Source organism: Oryza sativa, chromosome 3 (genome assembly GCF_034140825.1).
Source record: "Oryza sativa Japonica Group chromosome 3, ASM3414082v1".
NCBI lineage: Eukaryota > Viridiplantae > Streptophyta > Magnoliopsida > Poales > Poaceae > Oryza > Oryza sativa.
Window position 1 is genome coordinate 3492084 of NC_089037.1, and position 24925 is coordinate 3517008.

General features: G+C 43.7%; 3 protein-coding genes and 1 long non-coding RNA gene across 10 annotated transcripts; 1 reads left to right on the plus strand and 3 right to left on the minus strand.

Annotated features, from left to right (window-relative positions):
* Nucleotides 1–117: 117 nt before the first annotated feature.
* LOC112936089 (probable myosin-binding protein 4) lies at nucleotides 118–4479 on the minus strand. The gene is made up of 5 exons (XM_026023825.2): nucleotides 3783–4479; nucleotides 3517–3698; nucleotides 2356–3436; nucleotides 994–2279; nucleotides 118–479 (listed from the first exon to the last, which is right to left on the minus strand). Exons 3-4 carry the CDS (start codon nucleotides 3368–3370, stop codon nucleotides 1015–1017), a joined length of 2280 nt encoding a protein of 759 aa, XP_025879610.1. The 5' UTR covers nucleotides 3371–3436; nucleotides 3517–3698; nucleotides 3783–4479; the 3' UTR covers nucleotides 118–479; nucleotides 994–1014.
* On the minus strand, nucleotides 4464–17850 carry LOC9269718 (DNA topoisomerase 3-alpha). 4 transcript variants are annotated; one of them, XM_066308866.1, is made up of 27 exons: nucleotides 17445–17850; nucleotides 16093–16271; nucleotides 15792–15864; nucleotides 15394–15516; nucleotides 15191–15312; nucleotides 15045–15117; nucleotides 14818–14934; nucleotides 14612–14695; nucleotides 13793–13972; nucleotides 13546–13674; nucleotides 12634–12708; nucleotides 12195–12284; nucleotides 11983–12087; nucleotides 10339–10373; nucleotides 10132–10261; nucleotides 9939–9991; nucleotides 9769–9865; nucleotides 9620–9658; nucleotides 9371–9449; nucleotides 9179–9250; nucleotides 8937–9020; nucleotides 8291–8455; nucleotides 8053–8167; nucleotides 7373–7694; nucleotides 6633–6738; nucleotides 4678–4773; nucleotides 4464–4602 (listed from the first exon to the last, which is right to left on the minus strand). In XM_066308866.1, exons 1-24 carry the CDS (start codon nucleotides 17748–17750, stop codon nucleotides 7433–7435), a joined length of 2787 nt encoding a protein of 928 aa, XP_066164963.1. In that variant the 5' UTR covers nucleotides 17751–17850; the 3' UTR covers nucleotides 4464–4602; nucleotides 4678–4773; nucleotides 6633–6738; nucleotides 7373–7432. The 4 variants fall into 4 exon arrangements, with proteins under 4 accessions (XP_066164963.1, XP_015631265.1, XP_066164964.1 ...); XM_015775779.3 differs by lacking the exons at nucleotides 4464–4602; nucleotides 4678–4773 and having other exon boundaries at nucleotides 6530–6738; XM_066308867.1 differs by lacking the exons at nucleotides 4464–4602; nucleotides 4678–4773 and having other exon boundaries at nucleotides 6530–6777.
* Nucleotides 5422–10141, plus strand: LOC107278303 (uncharacterized). The gene is made up of 2 exons (XR_010740226.1): nucleotides 5422–5721; nucleotides 9583–10141. It is a non-coding gene; the product is annotated as an uncharacterized lncRNA (long non-coding RNA).
* Nucleotides 17851–18158: 308 nt separating the features above from the next.
* Nucleotides 18159–22208, minus strand: LOC4331727 (pentatricopeptide repeat-containing protein At5g01110). 4 transcript variants are annotated; one of them, XM_066308870.1, is made up of 4 exons: nucleotides 20051–22208; nucleotides 19442–19666; nucleotides 18923–19190; nucleotides 18159–18686 (listed from the first exon to the last, which is right to left on the minus strand). In XM_066308870.1, the coding sequence occupies exon 1, from the start codon at nucleotides 22138–22140 to the stop codon at nucleotides 20194–20196; it is 1947 nt and encodes a 648-aa protein (XP_066164967.1). In that variant the 5' UTR covers nucleotides 22141–22208; the 3' UTR covers nucleotides 18159–18686; nucleotides 18923–19190; nucleotides 19442–19666; nucleotides 20051–20193. The 4 variants fall into 4 exon arrangements, with proteins under 4 accessions (XP_066164967.1, XP_066164968.1, XP_015630991.1 ...); XM_066308871.1 differs by having other exon boundaries at nucleotides 18923–19208; XM_015775505.3 differs by having other exon boundaries at nucleotides 19442–22208.
* Between the last annotated feature and the right edge of the window lie 2717 nt (nucleotides 22209–24925).

Here is a 24925-nt window from a genome sequence, read left to right on the forward strand (position 1 = left end):
CCTTGCTCGTTACTGCAAAATTGTGCTGATCAATGGCAAGTGTCTGTACACGTCCGAGTCTCCGAGCATCAGAGGTAACCTGTGACCAGCACTCCTGCAACCGCTAGACTTTAAAAATTTTCAAGTTCATCTAGGCTATAGCCTATAGATTGTCTCCAGAAGTGGTTGGATAAATTCAAGACGGTATGAACTTATCTGACATGAACAGTAGCTGGCTTACTAAGTGAATTCCTTCCTCATCTCGGCAGAAGCCGGAAACTATAATTACAGCGAAGAGCTTTACTCCTAAATCCTAATAACAACCGTTTCAATTTGTACAAGAAAGATCTCATCCAACAAGATCGGTGTGTATATAATCTGTGTTCTCCCATGTTATGTTCAGGGAGATCAGGTCACAAATGACCCTGTCAAATCTCCGAGCGAGATGCCACCATGAAGGCATCATGGTGCTGTAACAATCAGTGGCAGCAACTTCAGATCTGCAAAAGAGACCGAATCAGGATCTCTTGATTACAAAAGGTGATATAAGTGAACAAAGAACAAGGCCTAACATTTCATAACTAGCGTGATTCTATGCATACAAGGAAAAGTATTTCTCTAAAAGAAGGGGAAATATGAAGATTAAATAATACTAAGTCAATGAAGTTGATAGAGTAGCTAGCGCTGAAAATGCAGATTCAAAAGACACTTTAGTGTCCTTTTAGTTAACCATGCATTCTAAGGAATTTTGACGAAAGTAGAGGATCGTCAATAAAAACTCTGATGGCACAGTTCAAAGCAGATATTTGCAATATACTCCCTCCATCCCATAAAAAACCAACCTAGTATTCAATGAAATGTTTCCTAACGAATCTAGACAGGAGTTTGTACCAGGAAAAACCTATTCAATAATAGGTTAGCTTTTTGTGGGACGGAGGGAGTATAAGAGTAACCTATTGCATGTACATCATGGAAGCAATGTTCATATTAACTACTACTATGGTCTATTGTTACCTTCAGAGATTAATTATGAGATCATAAAACTGCCCTCTCTCTTTGCTCAGTCATGATTCTTCGCAACTCTCTCAAATGTGCAGTTATCTCTTGAACACATTGTACGCCATCATCACTACATTTTAGAGAGCTTAATATCTGTTTGAGAAACTTTTGATCTGTTTCAAGTGCCGTGAATCTAGTATTTAGAAGTGAAATCTCATGTTTAACGCTCGTCATAGAACTGATTCTGCCATCATCTAGGTGAGAACATGAGCCGGAATCAACACTTTGATTTTCATCAATTTGTTGAGAAGAAACCGGCTCACCGCTCCAGTGTTCCGGATGCAATACTGACATGTTCTGTAGACTATCATATGTGCCACCAAAATTATGCCTATCTGTGGAAGACATGCCCAGTGTTTCCTCCAATTTGCTCAAGGATTTCAAAATATTTGCCTTTTCATCCTCAAAATCAAACATGGTATCCCTCATGAAATCTGAGCTATCCAAGACTCCAGATGCCATATCTCCATCAGTAAAATCAAACTTGCAACCAAATGGTTCATGAAGCCTCCGATAATTGTCAAGTTCAGCTTCCAGGTCAAGCATTTCTTTCTCCCTTTCTGTAAGCAAGTCATTTAGCCTTTCAATTGCTTCTTGGTCATGATCAGCCTGCTCTTCCATCATCCTGAGGTACTGAAGTGCCTCCATGTGCATTGAAGCCTTTTCTTCCTGCAATCTATTGATCATAGCCATTGCTTCACTCGCAGCCACCGCTGAAGCACTCCGCTCTGCCTCAAACTCCTTATAAAGGATACTCATTTTTTTCTTGCCAAGCTCAACCTTCTGCTTCAGGCCTTCGAGTGAGGTATCACCTTCATCTTCACTAGTAGCATGGACATCAAATGGTTCCATATTTGAGTAGTTAGTCTCAAGAAATTGTCTGCTCCCAGTGGCATCATATTGTTTATCATCAATCTGTGTGATTCTAGGACTAGCGGCCACCTCACTCCAAGGACCATCAAAGCCTCGCGCAGAAGACATCTGGGACAGGAATGTCTTGACTTCTTGGTTAGTTCTTGAACTGTTATCCTTAGCAGAGATTATTTCAGACCATCGAGGAGATTGAAGGTTGCTTCTACGACGAGAAGCACTCTTCATACTGTTTTTGCGGTTGATACAGGCATCTAAAACTGAACTCATTCCTGCATTTGCAGAAGCAACAAAACCCTTAGCAACTTCCTCGTCAGGGCTTCCTGAAATACCCGCTGAATCGTCAACTTCCTCAATACCAACCAGAAAAGCTACAGAACAAATTTGACATACTCAGATAAATTCAAATTATATAAGGATTGCAGCATTTTGGATAAAGATACATACTTTTCTCTTTCGGAAGCTCTGCGCAAACTTGTTCAGGCACAATCTTCGGTTGCACGTCATGATTGTTTCCACTTACATTGACATTGCTCAAGCTAATTTCCCTTGAACCTTGCGCAATATGCTCTGAAGATTTCGCTGCACTAACAAGGTTGGTGCCAGTGGCCACATTGTCAGTTTTTGCTGCAGTACTCACTGGCACAGGAGCGGTATTCATCGGCTCTGCAAGAACAACATTCTCAGAAGGATGCATGGACAAGCTGTTGGTGTCACTGATCATAGGTTGTAGTTGCGAATCATGAAATAAGAAGTCTCTGCTTCTCTGCGTAGCTTTGTGAATCATTGAATTACCATCTTCATCTTCATCATCATCCGAGATGCGGTTCTCAGACTCTGAATCATGGCGGACATTCAGCTTACTGTAGCCTCCATAAGACAAGTCCTCAGAACCTTCATCTGAAGAATGCCCTACACTAGTCATGTCTATGCTTCTCTCCTTCACTGTGCTCACATCATCTGGAACTATGCCATTTGCAAGCTCAGGTAGCTTGTGTGTATGCCGTGTCTTCTTAAACGTCTCTGAACAACAAGAGCATAAATGTGTATGCCTGGACCTCGGTTGAGAATTCACCTTGTCCTTATTTCTCATGCTCTTCAGTTTATTGGGCTTACCATCCAAACCAGCACATGAAAGTAGGCACCTTTCACACAGATCATCAGAGTGTGCGAGCTTGTTGTGACTCTGGCAATACTCCAATTGCGAGATTTCCAACTTGTGTGCAGCACAGATCAGATCTTCAGAGAACCAGGTGTTTCCATGCAGGAGGCGATCCAACCTTGAGCACAGGATGCACGGTGGTCGTAGGCTCCAGATGCGTGCAAACCTTGTGGCCGTGAATGACACCACGGCGGTCACAAAGAGCATTATGATCAGGCTGCATTCGCTGAAGGCATGGCACAGCACAGGCCAGAATTGCCGTGCAAAGTCCGGCGACCTTGCACGAGCCTTCGCTGCCATCGAAGATCAATGCACCGCTGATTTGCATGTAGGTTGATTAAAAATCAAATCCTTTCCACAAAATTCCTATTAATGTGGCACAAAGATAATCAGATCAAACCACATTGTTGAGGAGGAAGCGCTTGTAAAATCATGGTCACCCATACCAACGTGTGGTTCCAGAAGATGAGGCCTTTCACCTAGAAAAGTTCACAATGCTACAATGCAGCAGTACCTTCAGCTGCGCTAAGCCAAGAACGGGACATTTTTTCTTCATATGCCAATGATCATACGGATAGATCGCAATAACCTAATCTTTTTACCAATTGGAGCAAGGATCCAATCTTCCCTGCAAATAATTGCACAGATGAACATGCAGGGTGTCATGTACAAACAAAATTGTTCAGAATAAAAGAGTATATCTGGAACGTACCAATGCAGCAGATCTTCAACCAAGAAGCTGCGATTCCCATAATCACCAAATCTGGAGCATATTGGAGAGGAACAGAACAAATCCGTGTAGTAAAGATCAACCAAAAGGCCCAGAAATGAAAAAAAAAAATCCCCAAATGAAATTTGGAAAAAAAATGGTTCTTGGTTGCACAGGAGGCAAAACGATTCTCCCCTCACACTGTACGATTGGAGAGGAGAGAGAAGAGGGGAACAGATGTCCTCCATCTCTTCCCAAAACACAATCCTTTGCATGTGATGTGAGGCTGAGAGATTTAAGCATAGCCTCACGTTATGGTAAAGAAAACCATCAAAGCTGATAAGGAGCCAGAAGAACTGAACTACTGAAGAAATAATGACTGGTTCATTTTATTTTCAAATAATTCCCTGAAAATTTGAGGCAATGAACCAAAGACACTAAAGTTTGATAATCAGATTCTGCAATTCTGAAAATGTAAGAGCTACAGGTGCTATTATTTTAGAAAAGAAAATCCTTAAATAATAGAACTAGTAATCAGGCATGGAGACCAGTGTTCCAGGACCTCCACCTTGTGTGGTCCGGTTAGTTGCAAACCAATCAGCTTATTCTTCGCAGACATAGGTATGCGACAGATCACCGTGCCCATAAGGAATATAGCATATGTAACATGTTCCTCTCTACAATCTTCCAATAGAAATTCCTACCCTACATCAATCAAGAAACTCTCCCATGAGCCTCTGTCATAAAAAGAGCCAGCCAAACTGCCAGAACCTGGCATTACTATTCCATGATTCACACGGCCATCTTTGACCTTCATGATGAGCTAAGAGAAAAAAGGATTAGTAGTTCAGTACGGGTTACACCTGCACAATCCCAATTAACTATTGGATTCAGTCACCTGGGTCTTTTTTCACAATCTCCCCATCAAATCCATTTGCTCAAGCTAGATCTCTTTCACATCCCCACATAAAAAGTTCTCTTTGTTGTTGCAGAGCTGCAGGTTGCCCGGGGTGGACAGTTTCTTAAGTGCTAAGATTGGAATCAAAACAACTTGGCTATGCAACACGGTACATGCAAAGCAAAAGAAATCCTTTGCTTGCGAATAAAATCATGTACTACGCATGCAAATGTCACAGCAACAGCTGTGCGTTGTGAATTAATTTCAACAGCTTAGCTTATATATTCATGTATGCATTGCATCCACTTGGTTAATCATAATACTCATATAGCTTGCTGAATGCTGATCTCTTGTCTGAGATGATCCTGTGAATCTAGATGACTAATTCAGTGGCTGCCCTTAGCTGCTAGCAAGTGGTCATGAGCTCATGATTTGCTGACGTGTTCATGTTGGAATAGATGGCTATGTCACGTCTTGCAAGTTTGACTTGGATTACATAGCATTGTCAGACTGAGTGCACTAGCCAGTGGTTAAGACTAAGTAGCCAGTACAGTTTAGGTTGGATGAACCGTTGTTCATCCAAGCTGTAAATGTGAAAGCAACAAGGTGCCAAAAGAAGCATGTGGACTTGTATGACATAAAGCTGCTCAAAGCAGAGTCATCTGCCGTGAGCTAACAAGCTGCCCCTCCATATATATACAAGCTCCTAGCTTATACATGAAAATCTCTCTATATATATCTCTCTGTCTCCCTCTCATTCATTCATTTTTATGGCAGTTGAGGGGAATGTTGTCTGGTCCGAGACCTAACACCGGGCGGAATGGCGGATTCAGCTGCAGCTAAGCAAGCTAGGTGGGGGGTTTCGGACCAGGCTTCATTCCCCCCAACTCAACTGTTTAGTTCTTCGGCTTCGGCACAAATCGGCGGGCGACACTGCCAGCGTGAAGCTTCTGCAGGTAGGACGATGTTTGGCCGTGCAGCCAGCCGTCCGTGCTCCATCCACCATCACCATGCATCGATATATATCTTCCATCTCGCTCACTGGTAAGTGCTCTCCATTTCCTATAACTCTATCCCAGACTCGGTTGGATGTGTACATATGCACCGAGACCAAGCGATCAACTTATGTGTAGTGCCAGTTGATGTTGTTCCATGGTTGTGTTTGAGTACCAGTGAATTGTCTCATGGCCTTCCGTCATCTTCGTCTTGGTAGACTAATTTCTGGTGGTTAAGTTCTTGGTTGCTTGGAGTTTGAAAAAGGTTCAGAAACTCAGCGTATTGGTGTTCCCAGTGTATATACATTAATTGGGAAGTTGTTCACCCGTTAAGGAATTAATGAAGCTTCACTAGATAGTCTATCCGATCCCTCATTATTTGCTAATTAAGCCTCTATGTGGATAGAGGGAAGAGAGGCTGGAGAGGGAAGAGAGATTAACTAGGACATGATAAGCAACTTAAAGCCCCTTTTGGCACCTATAATCATAGCAGCTGATAGTAGTAGCAAACAAAGTTACGGCCAGTGCAGCAGCATATATGCTATCAGCTGCTAGGTGGGCGTGTGGGCAATGATGGTAAACAAAGGGCTTGATCGGTTCGTGTCGTCCTCGTTACGAATCTTTCCGATCATGGAAAGATCGCTTCCAAGATTTTCAGTAGACTACTAGAGTAACTAGACTACATGCATGTGTGACAACTGAAGCATCTCTGCAAAGCCATGCCGTTGCCGACACCGTTAGGTGGAGCCGAAGCACCAAAGCATGCAAAGCCCCTCACGTATGCAATCATTCCTCTTTTATGCTCTCTTCTCTCTAATTAGCTAGCTAAAGAAAATACTTAGTTTTAAGAGCAAAGGTTGAAAAAAAGGAGGCTTAGTTGATTATTCAAGGAGTTCAAACTGAGATTGGTCACACCAGAAAGATTCAACACAAAAGAAAAAAGATATGCTAATCAATTACCTTGATCTAACCGTTCAACCAGCATCTGAACGATCTCATCAACCCAGTGCTTTTTTTAGCATTGGCTTTATTCCTGCGAGTGATGCTTCATGCTTGTACGTGTGATCTGAGAAAAAAGAGGGCCGTGTTATGACAACGATGTGACCTACAGTAACAAAGAGTTGATAAACATATCATTTAGAGAAACAACTCGTCATATATCAAGAAAGTGACAAGACGAAACAAACAGCGGGTTGATGGTAATAGGGCAAGGAAAAGAGTGACGGCATGATCCATTTTTTCCGCTGAACTTTTGACTAAAAAGTTTTGGTGAGTGACGAAATTTCTCAGGAGCAATGAGGGGATTGGGTACTGCTTGGAAAGACTTTACAAGGCTGCGTACGTGCATCGCAGCCCACCGTGGGTACATTTCGAAGATACCATCATTTGATCATCTCATACAGCTTTTGGTTTGCAGCATTTTTCAACTTTGAAGCGTGGGCAAGTGCCTTTCCCTCTCGCATCACGTGTTTGCAAGTCTAGGTACAGGTCCTGGTTGACATTGCCTTCTGCCATTGTGGCTATGTGCCCTGTATAGCCACATGACAGTTCCGAGCAGTACCTTCACATATGTTCTGAATCGGCGGCAGTATAAATACTCAATTTTTTTTCCCAATTTCCAGAAAACCATTAACAAGTTTACCATAAACTAGTCATCATGATTATTACTAATGCATAAGAGGGGGGGGGGGTCAACTTACCGTGCCAACGCCGTTACGCTGCCAATCTGTACGGGCATCGCGGACCAATTGGCCTGAGATCTATCTCCCGAGGTTGGGGCAGACATTAGCGAAGTGGGTAGGGTCGCCGCAGATGAAGCAGCTGCCGTAAACGGGCTCGCCCGTCGCCGCAACGAACATCATGCCATCAGCATTCCGTCCTCTGCCCCTCCTGCCTCGCCCTTGGGTGCCGCCTCTCCGCCCTGCAGATGCAGATGCAGATGATTGCCTGCTGCTACTGCGCCCGCCCCGCCCACGCCCGCCACGGCCCCTCGGCGCAGAGTTCTCCACATCGTCTTCCCATCTGCGTTGCACACAGAGACATCAGGCAACGCAATGCATAGATAGCTAAAACAAACCCCTATAATTGACAGCTTCTCTTTTCGCATCATATTCCTTATTATGTTTTTAGCTATTTAACTTGATAGAGATTAGAGCAAAATATCACACCAGGGGGAAAGCTAAGATAAATCTGTTTATTGCCTAGTTCGGAATAGGAGTATGTGCACATAAGATTTATGAAAAACATAACTGAGATAGCTGCATAACTAGTGATACTCTGCATGCTTAGATAGTTTCAAGTGGATAGATCAGATGCAAATGCACCCTGCAGATCAATATCGTGTGATAAAATAACACTGTTACTAAAAGGATTCACATACGCGAAAAAGCCGCATGCAAGATTCTGGCATTTATAGAACTTCCTCCCCCTGTTAGCCTCTGTATTAGCAGTTCGCAATACGCAGGGTTCTCGACATGATGTGCACTGTACTTGACCTGCGTGTGAAAATAGCTCAAGATCAATTCATGAGCTTGCATTACCTCTTCTTTTTCGTTGCCAGGCCAGCTGAAGATTGGCTTGCATAACAATTTGTAGACATTACTGAGTAGTACAGTCACCTGATGCATTTCCTGAGCTTTGGGTATGGGTTGAACGAAAACCTTGAGGATTCACAACAGGTGTTTGTCCGTTAGTAAATTGCACGGCTGGATGAAAGCTAGTATGTAAATCTTGCCTTGAAGACCCCTGCCTTACACCACTTGCAGTCTGGCTCTGATTTCTTGCTGTGAAACAACAAATATGATCATAAAATATACATGTTTTTTAACAAATGACAACAAGGCCTACTTTCGATATACTACCTCCCTTTTTTAATAGATGACGCCGTTGATTTTTTCTCACATGTTTGACCATTCGTCTTATTCAAAAAATTTATGTAATTATAATTTATTTGTTATGAGTTGTTTTATCACTCATAGTACTTTAAGTGCGATTTATATCTTATACATTTGCATAAAATTTTTGAATAAGACGAATGGTCAAACATGTGAGAAAAAGTCAACGGCGTCATCTATTAAAAGACGGAGGAAGTAGTAAGCAAAACATGGGAGACAAAATAAGGTGAATCCACAAAACAAGCCTGTTTTAGATTCTATATATTTTGAGTTGCAATAAGCATAAGATTGCGATTACCCCTAATGAATCTAATTCTCTACAACTTGACTTGTAGCGGTTAAAAAGATGAACTCAACATTTTGCGGATACCTGGTGTTGCAGTCTGGCTATGACTTCCAAATCTACTTAATTCCATGAGCTCTTTGAGTATGTCATCACATCCACCAATACAACCTATAACAGCATGAAATATGTCCGAATCACCTTAGTATGTAACCAAACAAAAGATGTGTACGTGTTGAGAGGAAAGAAGGATTTGTTTTTTGGTCATATAAGTTTTAACTGAAAAACTAAAGTGAGTATGGAACTTCAATTGAAATAGGAGAGTATACCGAGGTGATCGACATCAAAATTTGGTGGAATATCCCTTCGCCGAAACTTAAATTGAATCTTATAAACCGGACCTGTAAATTTAACAGATTATCAATATTCAAAGGAGAATCAGCAAAGGAACAGTCCATCAGTGAAAATCATTGATCATACTAGTGGTACAATTTCAATAATTGGGGAACTAAATTATTCACCTGGAGCACAGGTAGGACAAACTTGATCAGTCACAGCAGCCCCTGAAAGAGATCGTGGGAGCCAAACTACATTTCTACACTGAAAGTTCAGGAAGACTATTAATATCAAAATTTTCGTCGGAGTTCAATTATTTTGGCTGCATTATTAGTTCCATATGCTCTTTTCTGGCAAGATTAATGAATTGTTTCTTATTTCCTTTTTTACTAACAAGAGGTCTGGTAACTAAGCAAAGCACACATGTTACTCACTTGAGGGAAGCCCCGACACCCAACCATAAATTCGCCAGTCTGAGGAAAGAAAAGCAAAGCTCAAGCATGGACATAGTGCGACACTTCCAATATGCCTAAGCTTCAGAACCATTTCAAGAAAGAAAAGATGTATGGGAAGATAATTTTACCGGCCTTTGCTTCAGAAACATTTCAGATTCATTGCATGCAGCACATGGTCTCACAGTTTCTATGGAGTTCTGTGTCTCATTGACCGGTCTACTTGACCTAGATCAAAAGTCAAAGTGAAGCTAGAAATTTGTAGCAATGAAAGAAGAAAGCCAAATGGATCCAATCAAACCTTGCAAAGAATGTTCCCATTGCATCAAAGAGTTTCACCTTGTTTGCCCTTGCCTGCATTATACCAATGATAAGTGGTTAACTACTAGATATAAACTCAGAGGTCAGAGCAATTCAATAGATGATGAACAGTTTCTATGCTTCACTTCCTGCGCCATATTGTTACTTTTATACATACATAAAAAAGAACTTACATCAAGAAAACAAGCCTTCATTTGCTGCAAACAATTCTCAAGTACTTCTGATTTACTCTTTGTACCAATGCTAACTGATTTCATATCAGCTTCCATCATTGATCTTAAATAAGGTTTCCAAAGCTCATACCTAAAATGACTTAAATTATTTCAAGAAACCAAACATATTACATGGGTTCAGTAAGTGAGGTTTAAGAATCAACTTACCCCATTTCATCGTAACCCATCACCAATGCCTCGCCCTGCATTTAGAGAAAAAAGAAACAAAAGACACGTGTGAAATTAGCAGATGAGCTTCATTTTCAGTACAATGGAGAAAAAGTATCTCATGGACAAGTACTATCTGCACTGGAGAAAAAATATATTACAGAGAACAGTATTTCCTGTGAACCAGATAAATATATTTTACAACCCACTAAACTTTTAGCGCATTTGACACTTTGGTGCTGCTGGTCTGTTGGATGATTTGGAAGGAGAGAAACACGCGAGTATTCCAGAATCAGAGCCGAACAGCGGGGTTCCTTTTTGGCGCAATTAAAGACGAAGCAGCGATCTGGAAAGAAGCTGGGGTTTTCAATGTTTTAGGAGAGTAACAACCTTCTGTAACTTGTATTTTTTCTTTTTAGGAAGTTGCCGCTGTGGCAACATCCTTTCACTTCGACAGCTTCTTGTCGAAGTCTGAAACTTGTATGTGTGTAAATACTCCTTTTCTTAAGTAAATTTGGTCAGCCTATCTTAGGCCGGCCTGGCTAAAAAACCCACTAAACTTTTGCCGGGTCAGCACAAACCCCTAAACTGTCTTATCAGGACTAGTCCAATAGAAATCACAGAAGGTATATGTAACGGAAATAAATAGAATATGTCATTAGAAGTAATACTTTCAGCTATTTTGTCCAAAAGTGTGGATGCATTACGTATGACTATAAGCATGAAAAATGTTGATGAATCTGACATTCAAAAGAAAAGCTCAACACAAGGGAAGAGACGTCCCAAACGCATTGCATTTAAGGTCGAGAAAATGCCCCAAAAGCCAGGTCTTACTCGTACGGGAACTCGTTGACACAGCCCGTGTCTTAACCTGTACTTTAGGGGAACACAACAACAAGGGGCATTTTTTTTCTGTGAGAACCAAGGTTCAAGCCCTGGTTGGTAGCCCTGGTTCTCAATAGAATCCTTACTTTCATACCAAACAGCAGTGCCCACATGATAATAAGAGATTTCTTCAGAAAAGCAATGGAGTTGTTGTGGTAAAAAAATCATCTGGGCAACATGCTACTACAGAGTATTATATTTGAAATGGGAATTCTGTTTATTTATCTTATGTTATGACTTAAGGTATGACAATCTGCACACAGGCTTAGGCCCTCTTTGTTTAGGCTTATAAGCCAACTTATAAGCCGAAAAGTCTAAACCTAAACAAAGATGCAGCTTTTTCGTTTGGCTTTTTTGAAGCCATAAGCCACTCTAACACTATTAAGCCAAAAGCTAGGTTGGAGAAGCTTTTTTGGCTTATATGAGGTAGATGTATGACTCCACCATTAAATTTAAGACATTAAATTCACCGGCTTATAAATCGTATAAGCCAATAAGCTGACTTAAAAGTCTAAGCCAATAAGCCTAAGCCTAAACAAAGAGGGCCTTAATATAATTCTCTCAATGCGGGCAAAAACTTATATTCAGAATATTCTAGCCAGGTAATCAAACAAATTGTATTATCATAAGATGAGATTAGATAGCTGAAGTTCTGTTAGATGCCATGTCATAATAACACTAACATGTAAATAATTGCAAACAATGAATATTGTGCTACATGCAATGATCTAATGAAAACTTAGTTGTGATGAAACATACTAGATTTGTTGGGGAGAACCGTGTATTTGCATCTTTGGTTGCATAACAACGGTCAAGTAACTTTTTTATGTGATCATGCATCGTTGCATCAGTGCCAATTCCTGCCTGGAAGCGAAAGGAGTCAATCAGTCAAATATTTTAGTGGCACAACTCAATATACATATGATATTGCCACAAGAAAATATTATGTTGCAGATTGACAAGAAGTGTACTTTATCCATACAACCAAGGAGGTCAGCTTCAGCAAGCAGAGGAGGTGGGCGAGTCATTCCAGAATCAAGCGTTAAAGTTGTTGGAACAAACTGCAAGGTCATCAACTCCTCATGGTAAACAACTAAAAAGCAACCAGAATATTCTTTCAAAAAAAATGAACAACTGATTCATATATACTGCAGTTACTAAATATTGAGCAAGCAATGCATACAAATTGTAGCGACTAATACACTGCTATACAGAATTGCACAGTTTCCCTATAAATCACCAACTGTTACAACATATCAGAAGGATCAATTTTTTAATTGGGAATATAAATTTACAGTCATCCTTAAATTGCAGGCTTTTATAAGAACATTCCACACAGGTATTTTTACCCACATAGCACAGAAGACACTATAAAATGAATGAGAAAGTGTTGGTACAAATGAAGCAAACCTGTTGTCCAATGATGTATGTCGGAAGTAATGTACCGCCCCATGAGTCAAACCGATATACGTCCAAATAATTTTTCTAGAAGAGAGTATATAACATATTTTATAGGACATGCAGAAAAGGAATTTTGCCATAAGTAACCCAGAAATGAAATAATCCTATTGCACTAGAACTAACGTTAGAAAGGAAAATGTATTCTGGAGTATTAAATTAAAGACACTGCATTCCTGAACTCCTGGGCACAGCATTTCCACCTGTACCAGCAGAAGGTCCATTTCCTAAATATGCTACCTAAATACCTGGCAATGTAAACAGTTAAGCATATTGGCTGTGTAATTCACTTTCTATTTAAATGCTCCTCCTTTCTTTCCCTTCCAATAAATATCAAAGCAGTTAAAGTACATCAAAATTGGCAAAGTTAAATTTTTCATGAGTTCTCCTAGCATTTCATTCTTGTTTACTGACTAAACATTTTATCATCCTTTATGTTTCCCTTCCCAATAAATATTAATTGCAGTGCACCACAACTGGCACAGTTAATTGTTTTATGATTTTTTTTTCAGAACAATGCTATTAAAGAACCAATTAATGTAAACTAAAGGAGGAATGGCAACCCAAGACTCACATTGAAGCTTCAACACAAAGAAGACGCTTCTCAGAGCTTAAAAGTTAAGACTATGTCACCTCTGTACATAAGATCAAGTTGTTTCTATTACTGATTGAAATACACTTTCTCCTACTCTTGTTTACCAGATTTATTAGTGGAGCAAAGTGTTTAAAGAACTAAAGAACAAGCAGAATTAGAGGTATAGGATATGTAACATATTTACATGTCCTGTATGGATACTGCCTATTTACACGTTTGCAACACCTATGAAACAATAGACGATTCCAGCAAGGTTTGAGGATGCTCACAGCAAGAACAACGCGCCCTGATGCATTGAACTGTTCACCAGCAATGTCAATTTCCACAGTTGTTTCAGCTCCAACTGCAGGTTGGGAGCAACAAGCAAGGAAATGGCGAACAACAAGCTCATACAATTTCTGGACACAAGAAGACAAATATGAAGAGTTTTATTACACACTTGTAGAACATAAGAAATACTGCCTTTAAAAAATATTAAAAATGCTATAGTATCTGCTATATAGGAAAGACACATACTTTGTGATTATCAGTCCAATTTGTTTCCCCAGCTGAAAATTTTGTTGGATGAATAGGAGGATGTGCCTTGTCATCGTGACCACCATTGCTGGGGTTTCTCCAAAGTCTTGCTTCAGGATCCAAAAGACGCTGAGCATATGTTCCCCAATTTGGATGAGCCACTTGTTCATGTACGATGGACTACATCAAAAGTACCCAAACATGTCGGAAAAAATAGATATATTCTTTTTGAAAAAACAAACAAACAAGGGAAGGTTAAAATGGTATAACCATCGCAGGTATTTATCAGAGTGTAGAAAACGCTTTTAATATTTTCTAGTGGCATTTCATGAATGACATATGATTAGAATTTTATAAATCAAATATTTAAACGTGACGGGGATCATCATGTGTTAGCATATCCACACAAAATGAAAAGGGGAACCAATTACCAAAAAAAAAAGTAACAAACCAATTACTCTCTCTGTTCCCAGATATAAGTATTTATAGGTTGTTTAGAAAAGATTAAGGGTTTAGGCGAAACTCAAATGCCCTTGCTTGGATTCCCTCCCAATCATCTGACTGGCTGAAATTGCTTAGATTCCCCTACTTTGAAAACTGTGTCCAAGATAATGCTTATATTTGTGTACAAAGTTTGAATTGCTATAAATGCTTATATTTAGGAACAGAGGGAGTATTTGACTTTGAGAACATATTCTTTATCATGTAAATTATGTAAAAATGAAAGTTATAGGTGCAAATATTCAATAACATGTAATCCGAATCATCAAACCATGAAATAAGAATGGACAAGAGGAACTAGTAAATTTGAAAACATACATGTAGGTCAGTGTTTGGAGAGAAGTTATCAGTCTCTGTCCTGGGATAACTAATAAATCCAGCTTGATAAAGTTCCTCAGCCACCTGATATAGACAGGACAAGAGAGCACTCAGCAAAACAATCAGTTCAGTGATATGTGGCCATAATTGGCTAGCAAAACTGTTCTAGGTATACAAGGTTACCAAAATAGAATTATTTTTAACACCTTCATTGTGTGCTCGGAACTCATTCTGAAGTACCTAGAGGCACGTTTCTGAAGCTCTATGGTACTTAGTGGATATGGGGGGTATTTTAGTTTCTCTTGATTCCTTACATTTTGCACCTGCAGGGAAAAAATACAACTAAACTGGTACTTTTGTTCTGTCATCAAAGATACTTATCGTTATTATTTCGTGAACATTGGTGTTGAAATAAAAGATGTCAAGGGCTCACTGTCGCCATTGGTTCTTCAACACACATTTCATAGATCACAACAGCAGATGAGTAATCAAACAAATGACCACGTCTGCCAAACAAGAAATAATCTCAGATGACGTTTGTAATGAAAGAATCAGTACAACATGTCGAGTGCATCTTACATCCAACCAAAAGATGCAGTGCCTTCATCTGAAGTGTGGGAACAATTTATTGTCCAGAACTCTTCAGGTTCATGAGCTTGAATCTCCCAGAAACGCTCAACAATAAATCCTAGGGTTGGAAACTGCAATGCAAAGAACATGTTACACCAAGATGAAAGTAGGCATCATTTAGTATCTTCTGTTCATACTCTATAGTGAAGTACCTGGCAAGGACCATAACTCAGAATTATATTCCTATCATCACCAGTGTCATCAAGAACAAATGCATCTTTCAGCAGCATTGTCTGGAACCTTGTGAAGGAGGCACCGATGCGAAGGTCAATTTCCTGTACAAAATTCTTAATAATCATCGGAGATCTTCAAGACACTAAGAAGGTGCAAGAAAATGCTTTTCATTTGAGAAGAATAATATAAGAAGGAGAAAATATACCGTCGTCCCATTCCATTCCTATACCAGTACAAAAGCTATAATATTATAGTCAGAACATGTGGCAGAGGCTCTTCGAGGACCTTAGTTTGCTAGAGTTGCTGTAGTACTTCTCAGTAGATGTGATGCAAGAGAATGCAACATCAACAAAGGTTGGAATGATAATTTAATTACCTGTCTTGCATCAACAGCATCAGCAAAGAGCTTGTTGGGTCTGTCAAGATGTTGCACAGCTTCATGGATTTCCCTGCAGTTTCATTTCTTTAAGACATTAACAGGAGATTTGGGATGAGTGTGGGACTGTGGGTCGGGTTTATCCAGTCAACTTGAACACCATAGTTCATCTCCATACAACTAACTCAAAGTAACACCAATCGGGCCGGATGTGAAGTGAATGGGGATACCCGTGCGATGCAGGAGATGGATATGCCATCTTTGCAATCAAGAAGAGAAAGTCATCAGTAGCAACAAATACCTGTCAATCAAAGCTGAGAAACGAGCTCTCCAAATGTTGAGGCGGCTGTTGGCACCTGCGCATATATCAATCACTTCATATGCGATATTCTCACCCTCTCTATCACAATCAAGCCAAAGCACAAGCCACTGACACTTCCTGGCTTCCTCTTCCAATGTTCTTTTTATGTCTTGCTTATCCTGCAATTAATTAAAAAAATGAATATACCTCAGCTGAAAAAAAAAGAAACTGGAGCAGTAATTATAACTTCATTACCATCAGACCATACCACTAGCATCAAAACACAAAAACAGATCACGTGTTTGGGCAAATAGACAAATGAGCATGGTCATTCTCAGCAATTTAAGGCATGCCTGCATGTTACCCAATAAATCCATCTAAGATAGGAGATTCTAAAAAGACAAAAGGAAAAGATACATAGGCAATCTATCAGATCAATGATGACTATGGAGAAAACATACTGCTACACCAAATCACATACAACAAGCAAGCTCCAGCATGGTTGTGGCAGTGCAACCGACAAAAAGAGTAGCATCTTGTTCTCCTGATGCTGGAAGAACGGAAGAATGAGAGGAAACTTGTATATCTGTTTAACTTCTGCCTCTAGTTTACTAATTTTTCTGCAAGATAAATGATGTTGTAGGATAAACTTTAATTTCAGAACAAAAGCCCGACTTCCTGAGGCCTGAGAATAGTATCTGCCAGGGTGTTCATATAATCATACTAGGTCGGCCAGCCCGGCATACAACTACCCTCTTATACCAGCAATAGCAAGTATAGCCTTCAGTTTTTCAAAATAACCAAATAGGACAGTTTATGCATTACTGTATCCCTCTTCCTATCACAATAACAATAACTTAATGTATCACATGTATAGTACAACACACAGACGTATATGACTGGAACCAGATTGCTGCTGCGCAACAGTGCAAATGACCAGCAGCACTAGTGGTTCCCAATTCAAAAACGAGTAGCAATCATGCGATGTCCCCCGATCAAGCTCCTGAAGAACCCTAGAATAGAGTTCCTTAAGTGCAGTACCCTAAACAAAATCAGCAGACGCATCCATTGATAGTACAAATCAGGTACTCATTATTAGACCCTCAGGCCCCCACGAACTGGAATCCAGGTACAGTACACCACCAAACGCACGAACATAAACTAGTCAACGAAATTTCAGTGCCGCACATTTCACCGTGAGTTAAACACAGCCAACTCCATGGACGCAAGACACTAAGAGACCACACCATGCAAAAAACGACACGTGACTGGTGAGGGCACAATTCACAGGACACCGCGCGTTGCGCACCAACTGTTCGGAGAAATGGGTAGCAGGAAACAGAGAGCCGTACCTGGGGTACGGACTTGCGAACGGGGGCGTGGAAGAGATCAGCGGGGTCGCACGAGTGCCAGCGGCGGAACCGGTCGTCGAACTCGAGCTCCATGAGGTGCCCCGTGACGGAGGTGACGAGCATGTGGCAGGCGCGGCCGCCGATGGAGTAATCGAACTCGAAGACGCGGTTGTACCGTGACCGCCCCTCCCGCGACCGCATCCCGCCCGACGGCCGCGACAGGATCTCCGCGACGGACTTCGCCACCGACGGCTTCTCCGCCACATTCAGCACGCGGATCGCGCCGCCGCCGCCGCCGTGGTGCATCGCGAGAGGAGGCGCAGGCTACGCTCTGGGAGGGGGAGAAACCGGAGGGAGGAGGCGGCGATTTCGGCCTTACCTTTTCGAAATTTTTGGTTCTGAGCGCGCCCTCGAGAGCTAGGTCGGTTAAGCTTTTCACGAGAGAGAGCTGGGCTTTCGAGCTCAATTGTTCAAAGACCCATGAATAAAATGGATATGGGCTACATTTGGCCCATTCAATTTTCGCCAGCGTATTACGCGGATTCGACTTCGAGTCATCCTGAACTTTTTTGGGGTGGAGCCGTCAATTGTGAATTCGACCATTCAAGCTGCATCCTCTTTAACATGAAGAAAACGAGAGATTTAGCATTCCTTACTGAGCCTTGGAGAGTACGGAATAGTATTGAATGATCATGCACTTAAAACTCTGGAATGTTGAAACTGTGAAAGGGATTTCGTATGAATTCTACACGAAGACTCTCTTATGCCAAAGGTCAAGCTCTCTTATGCGAAGGTCAAGGTTTACAATTACATGAAAACCACGTGATGAATGGTTTTGCAAGTCGTAGCTGACCGCGACAACGCGTCGAGCCCTCGGGTAGGCACATCGAAGCTTGACACACAAGGAACCAAACGCGCTCAAGAGCATTATAAATTTATACAACATATGAACATATACGTGTTGACACAGTCTTTATATTCACCCCAGTTTTTCAGCCTTCGTAACTCGCCTTCCACAAGAATTCAGAACATACCAGGAGGTCAGCTGCTCAACTATGCCGATCAGAAGACAGCAAGTTCTGCCTCTAGCTCTCATTTTCATGCTGATCTTCAGCACCACAATCACCATCAGTCATGCATCCAGATTGCTGGGAGCGAGATCGCAGCCACGACAGGGAAGCACGGTGTTCTTAACTTCAGCAAAGCCAGGTGCATCTGGATGCACCAATGATCCTAACAATCCTGGAAGAAGATGCCAAACACCATGAGAGCTTTGAAACATGTACATGTACAATATTCATTTTTTTTTTCTTTCTTTTCTGTTCTTTTCCTGTTCTTCTAGAGGTTATTCTTAAGGAGCCCTTTTAACCCTCCACAGCCAATTCATTTGTTCTTTTTGTACAGAAGTTTTGATTGCCCTGATTTGTGCAGAGTTGTTTTCAATATGACATCTTTTTTATAATTGTTTTGAATGTTACCTTTTCCTGAACTCACTTGCCGTTTCCTTCTGATCAATCACGTTCTGTTGATTGTGACTCCTTAGCAAGCAGTACTCGTCTGTCTGTATCATGGCATGACTAAAAGAAACATCTTTGACGTAAGGAAGATCCAGTAATAGCAAATAACCTCGCAGATCATTATGGAATCTGTATGTTATATGTAGATATCTCAGACATCACGATGCTTTGTGTACTAATATCTCTCACCAACTAGGATTTTCCAGTGATCTTCCAAACTTCTGGTTCCCTGAACAGGAACAAACAACTGAAGTGAAGATAAGTAATTAATACAAGTGAGAATAAACTGTACAGTCATTGCCAAATTGAATCCTTTTCCTGATCTCAAACGGTGGTTCAGATCACTGTGGGACTACACAATGTACTACCACTACACAATGTCTTGACAAAACATAGAAGGGAGGAAGCACAGTTTTTTTTTTTTGGTGTGTGTGTGTGTGTGTGAGAGAGAGAGAGAGACGAGTTTGGTTTGAAGAGTACCTGAAAATTTAAAGGTGTACTTGATTTCTCCAGTGCCCCGAAAACAAAAGCACAACCCCGGATAGCAAATTCCTGGGTCTTGGCGAAGAAGTATATGGAACATGTTACCTGATGGGAGAGACTTCCACAAAATTAACCAGCAGCCTATGGAAATTACAGTCACGCCCTGTTTAGATTCCAACTTTTTTCTTCAAACTTCCAACTTTTCCGTCACATCGAACTTTTCTACACACACAAACTTCCAACTTTTCCATCACATCGCTCCAATTTCTTCAAACTTCCAATTTTAGCATGGAACTAAACACAGCCTCAGTGTGATGGTACCAAATCTCAAACAAAATTATTGAGGGATGGAATGCAAAAAAAAAGAAAAGGAAAAAAGTAACTCAACCAAGCACCACTGTTGTCAAGAGAAAAATAATACTCAGTAGATGTTTAGCTTCTTGCTGGTCAGAAAATGGATAGCATTACATCTTACCAAGTCATACTCAAAATAGTAACTTGGTATCATTTATCATGGTTGGTTCCACTAGGTCAATAAGTAGAAGAGTGGCATGAAGAGACTAGAAGATGTTATAGTGCCAACTGCAGAATATTAAAATTTCTCACCTTCAAATCCATAGGCATTTGTTTCAGACTTTCAGCAGAATTCTGAATATTCACAAACTGCACAGTGCCTGCAGCCCTGCGTTTCTCTTTCCTAAATTATCCAATGGCTCTACGGAATCCAATAAAGAAGAAAATGAGGACCCTCAGAATTTATCGTCAGGAGCAAACCCTCTTTGAAGCATCTCATCATGAAGCTGGAATGCCTCCTTCGAGTTGCCAGCTGTGACATGACCATTTATCATAGACATGTATGTATATCTATCTGGTTCAATTCCTTTAGCACACATTTTCTCAAAAATCCAACCAGCTTCTTGCACATTACCATGTACAGAAAACCCATTTATGAGCATATTATATGTGACAACATCTGGTTGAACCTTTTCCTTCTCCATCATGTTAAGCAACTTAAAAGCATCGTGCATCTTATCTTCTTTGATATAACCATGGATTAGGGTGTTGTAAGTAATTAAATCAGGTGACACCTTGTTGACCATCATCTTTTGCAAGAACTTCTGCCCCTTTGAAACATTTCCAGACCGGCAATAGCCCTTAATGATGGAATTATATGTCATGATGTTTGGCAAAATGCCCTTATTTATCATTTCATCCAAAAAACCAAATGCATCTTCCACTTGTCCCTTCTCACAGTGACTGTCGATTAGGATACTGTACGTAACATGATTGGGGAAGATTTCACGAGAATGCATATCATCCCATAGATCATTGGCTTTGTCAAGATCACCTTGTCTGCACATTCCGTCGATCAAAGTATTATATGTTACTATGTCTGGCCTCAAACGCTGGTTCAACATTGTGTCAAACAGTTGCAGCGCCTTGTCTAGTTTACCCTCTATGCAATACCCGTGAATCAAAGTTGTGAAGGTACATAAATCTGGTGGAACCCCTCTCTCCCTCATCTCATTCAAAAGCCCTTCTGCATCTAACAACCTGCGCTCTTTACAGAGCCCATTCAACAAAGTATTGTAAGTTACCACATCTGGCAAACATCCACAGCCAACCATCTCATCCCTAACTCTCAGAGCATCTGACATTAACCCAGCCCTACAAAATCCGCCTATTACCATTGTGTAAATCACACCATCGGGTACCAATCCAAAGCACCTCATCTCCCTCAAGTACGCCATCGCATGGTCCATCTTCCCCCTCCTTGCAAACAATCCAATTAAGCAACTAAAGCTCACCAAATCTGGTTTAATACCACGGTGCCGCATCTCCTTGTAAATCTTCAACGCCTCCTCAATCTCCCCAACTCTACAAAATCCCCCAATCAAAATGGTAAAACTCCGAACATCAGGCGCAACACCAAAATCATCCATTTCTTTGAACACTTCCCATGCTTTATCCCACATCCCACTCCTACATAACCCTTTCAGAACCGAATTATACGTCACAATCCCAGGCTTTAGCCCTTTACTAACCATTGAGTCAACCAACGCCATTGCTGCCTCCGCGTCCCCAGCGCGAAATCTAGCATCAACCATCACATTATGTGTAACCACATCAGGAAAGACACATCTCTTCTCCATCTCGGAGATGACAGCGTCAACCTTGTCGAACTCCAGGGCTTTGCAGTAGTTGTGGACCATTATGTTAAGCGTGTACGTGTTTACCTCGGAGTTGGAGGAGAAGACAAGGCGGTAGGCGTCCGCGGCGAGATGGGGCCATCCGGCGCGGGAGAGGGCGGCGAGCAGGGCGTTGGAGGCGGCGGCGGGGATGGGGACGCGGTGGTCGAGGATGAGGCGGAATGCCTCGAAGGCCTCGCGGGGCTTGCGGGACTGGGTGTAGGTGCGGATTAGGAGGTCAAACACCCGCGGCTGCGGGGTGGGGGAGGAGCCGAGGAGGGAGGAGACGATCTCGCGACGGCAGGCGCCGCGGCGGCGCGACATGCGGAGGAGGAGGGACTGGCATTCGGAGGCGCGACCGGCGGCCGCCGCGGCCGTCGCGGCAGCGGCCAGGTCGGCTGTTGCGGGCTTCCCTCCGCTTCCACCGAGGGCGGCGGCGAGACCTGCCGCCGAGCGTTTGGTGGTTTCGGCGGCCGCGGCGGCGGCGAGGCGACGGGGAATCGCCATTGGTGACTCGAGGAGTCGAGGTGTTCGTCCCAATTGGTGAGTGTTACTAACTAAAGCCGTGTTCAAACAAGGAATACGTATTCCGTAGAAATCAAAATAGAGCCACCCTAAACGTAATCACAAAATACGCTTTCGTTCGCGGCTTCCGTGTGCCAAGCTGGAATCCGACTCGGAGCATAGCGAGATCAACTCGGTTTCGACATGGCTTCGGTTTAAGTCGCCAACACGGCCTCGACGTTTCGTGACACAACACGTATCCTTCCTTCCACTTCACCACGATCACGGAGGCGAACATGGCGGCGCTCTCTGCTCCCGGCGCCGGTGCTCCAACGGCCGCGAAGCCTCCACCGCTTTCCTCCCAAGCGCACAACGCGCCGCCGATGACCGGCGCGGCGCGGCCGGCGAGCCTTGGCGCTGCTACGGCCGCGACGCCTTCCCCGCCCGTGCAGAACGCGCCACAGATGACCGCCGTGCCGCGCCCGGCGAGCTTTGGCGCCGCGGCCGCGAGGGTTTCATCTCCTTCCCCTTCCACGCAGAACGCGCCACAGATGACCGGCGGGCCGCGGCCGGTGAACCTTGGGGCTCCCGTTGCTCGTGGTACGGCCGCAAGGGCTCCCTCGCCTTCTCCGACAATGCAGAGGCAGAACGCGACACCGATGACCGGCGTGCCGCGGCCGGCGAGCTTTGGAGCTTCCGGCGCTGCCGCTACCACCGCTAGGGGTCCTTCGCCATCACTGCCCGTGCAGAACGCTCCGTCGATGAGAGGCGCTATCAGGGCTCCCTGGGCGGCGCCACCAATGCAGGGAGCTTCGCCGGCTGGGATGGTGCCGGCAGGTCAGAGCTCCCACATAGCTGTGACCGGCATCCCGGCCGCACCGTTGCAACACAAGCGGATGCGGGGAGCGCGAGCTGCAATGGCGCAGGCCATGGTTCCGAGGAGCTCTCATACAGCAGTACTGTCCACCGTGAGGCCCCACGCGCCATTGTCGAACGCTCAGGGAGCTCCGTCAATGGCAATGTCGCCGGGCGTTCCGACCATCCCGACTCCGACCGGGAATCCTCACGTGTCGCAGCAACAGAGAGCAGCAATGGCGAGGTACCCCGCTCCGACGAGCTCTCGTGCAATCGGAGCCCCCATCCAGCCCACGGAGCCTCACGCGCCACTGCCGAACACCGGGGGAGAAGGAGCACCACCACCAGCACGCACCATGCCACCGCCATCCTCTCAGGCCGCGACCTCCACTCCTCCCGCCGCCGCGACGCCACTGCAGCGGCCGCCGGCGCAAGCCACCGCTCAGCCGTCGACACAGAGATACTACGTCGGCGTGCAGCGAGACAAGGGCACGGGCAAATGGGCGGCATGCGTGGTCGACCCGTCCAACCCGACCAAGCACCGCCTCGTGGGCGCCTTCCCGGACGAGCACGCGGCGGCGCTGGCGCACGACCGCCTCGACCTCGCGTTCCGCGGCGGCGGCCACCGCGGCGCCGGCGACAACTTCCGCCCGGCGTTCCACGCCGTGGAGCTGGAGTTCCTCAGGCTGTGCGCGGCCACCTCGTCGCCGGGCTCCCACTGCGGCCTCGTCGCCGGCGGCGACAAGTACGACGAGAAGTACTCCGAATTCCTGCGCAAAATCTACCACGGGGTGATGGACAACTCCCCCTCCTACAAGAAATTCTTCGACGTGATCCTGGATTTCTTCATCGCTCGGGCGAGAGAGATCGGGCGGGAGGCCCTCGAGGACGGCGGGGATATGCTGGTGGAGAGGTTCGTCGCGATGCACAAGAACAAGGCCGTGACGCCGAGGTGGCGTGCGTGGTACCGGAGGTAGGTGGAGGAGGCGCATGCGAAACAGGTGGACGCGCAGCAGCGGCTACGGCAGCAGGCCATGGAGGAGGCGCAGGCGAAACAGGTGGCCGCGCAGCAGGAGCTGCAGCAGCAGGAGGCCATGGCGAACAAACGTAAGGTGGCCGAGGCCCAAGACGACCGAGAACACAAGAGGCAGGAACTTGACCACCACGAACACAATACTTTCACGCGCATGAAGTTGAAAACAAAATTGTTATGCATACGTCCCAACAGTTGGACTCACGTACAATTGAATTTGATCGACGATTATAAACAGTCGCAGTGCATTATACATGTTCTCTAAATTGATTTATAGTTGTATATTTATTTGAGTTGTACAACTGGATCATATGTAGTATCTCCGTTTCACAACGTAAGTCATTATAGCATTTATCACATTTATCTAGATTCATTAATATCAATATAAATATGTGAAATGTTATAATGACTTTCATTGTGAAACAGAGTGAGTATATAAGTATGTATTGGCTTATTGAATGAGATTTGAGATGTGAGAAGATTGAGGGCACATCTGTACATGACCTTAGCTTTCCGTACACAAAAATGAGAAATGTGAAGATTTTGAAGGCCGCGTTGCTTGCCGCATATTGCTTCTATGCCATCTGAACCGGCGAGACGCTCGAGAAGCTTTTCACGCGACTCCGCCGGAGAGTGCCTGGCTCTCTCGCCGGCGCGGCCGGCATCGGCGGTGTCTCCTGCCGACGAGGAGTCGGAGAGAGAGGCGGCGAAGTTGGACCACCAGCCGGTCGCCATATCCTCTCGAAAGCACCCTGGAAGGTGAACCGTTCGGATCCTCCCAAATGTCAGGGAAAACCCATGTCAATTCCTCTATGACATGCATGGCCCACTCACGTGGGTCCCAGCTGCACAGTCTAAGAAAGTTCAGTGTATATGTACTGGAGCCTGGAGTACTACTTC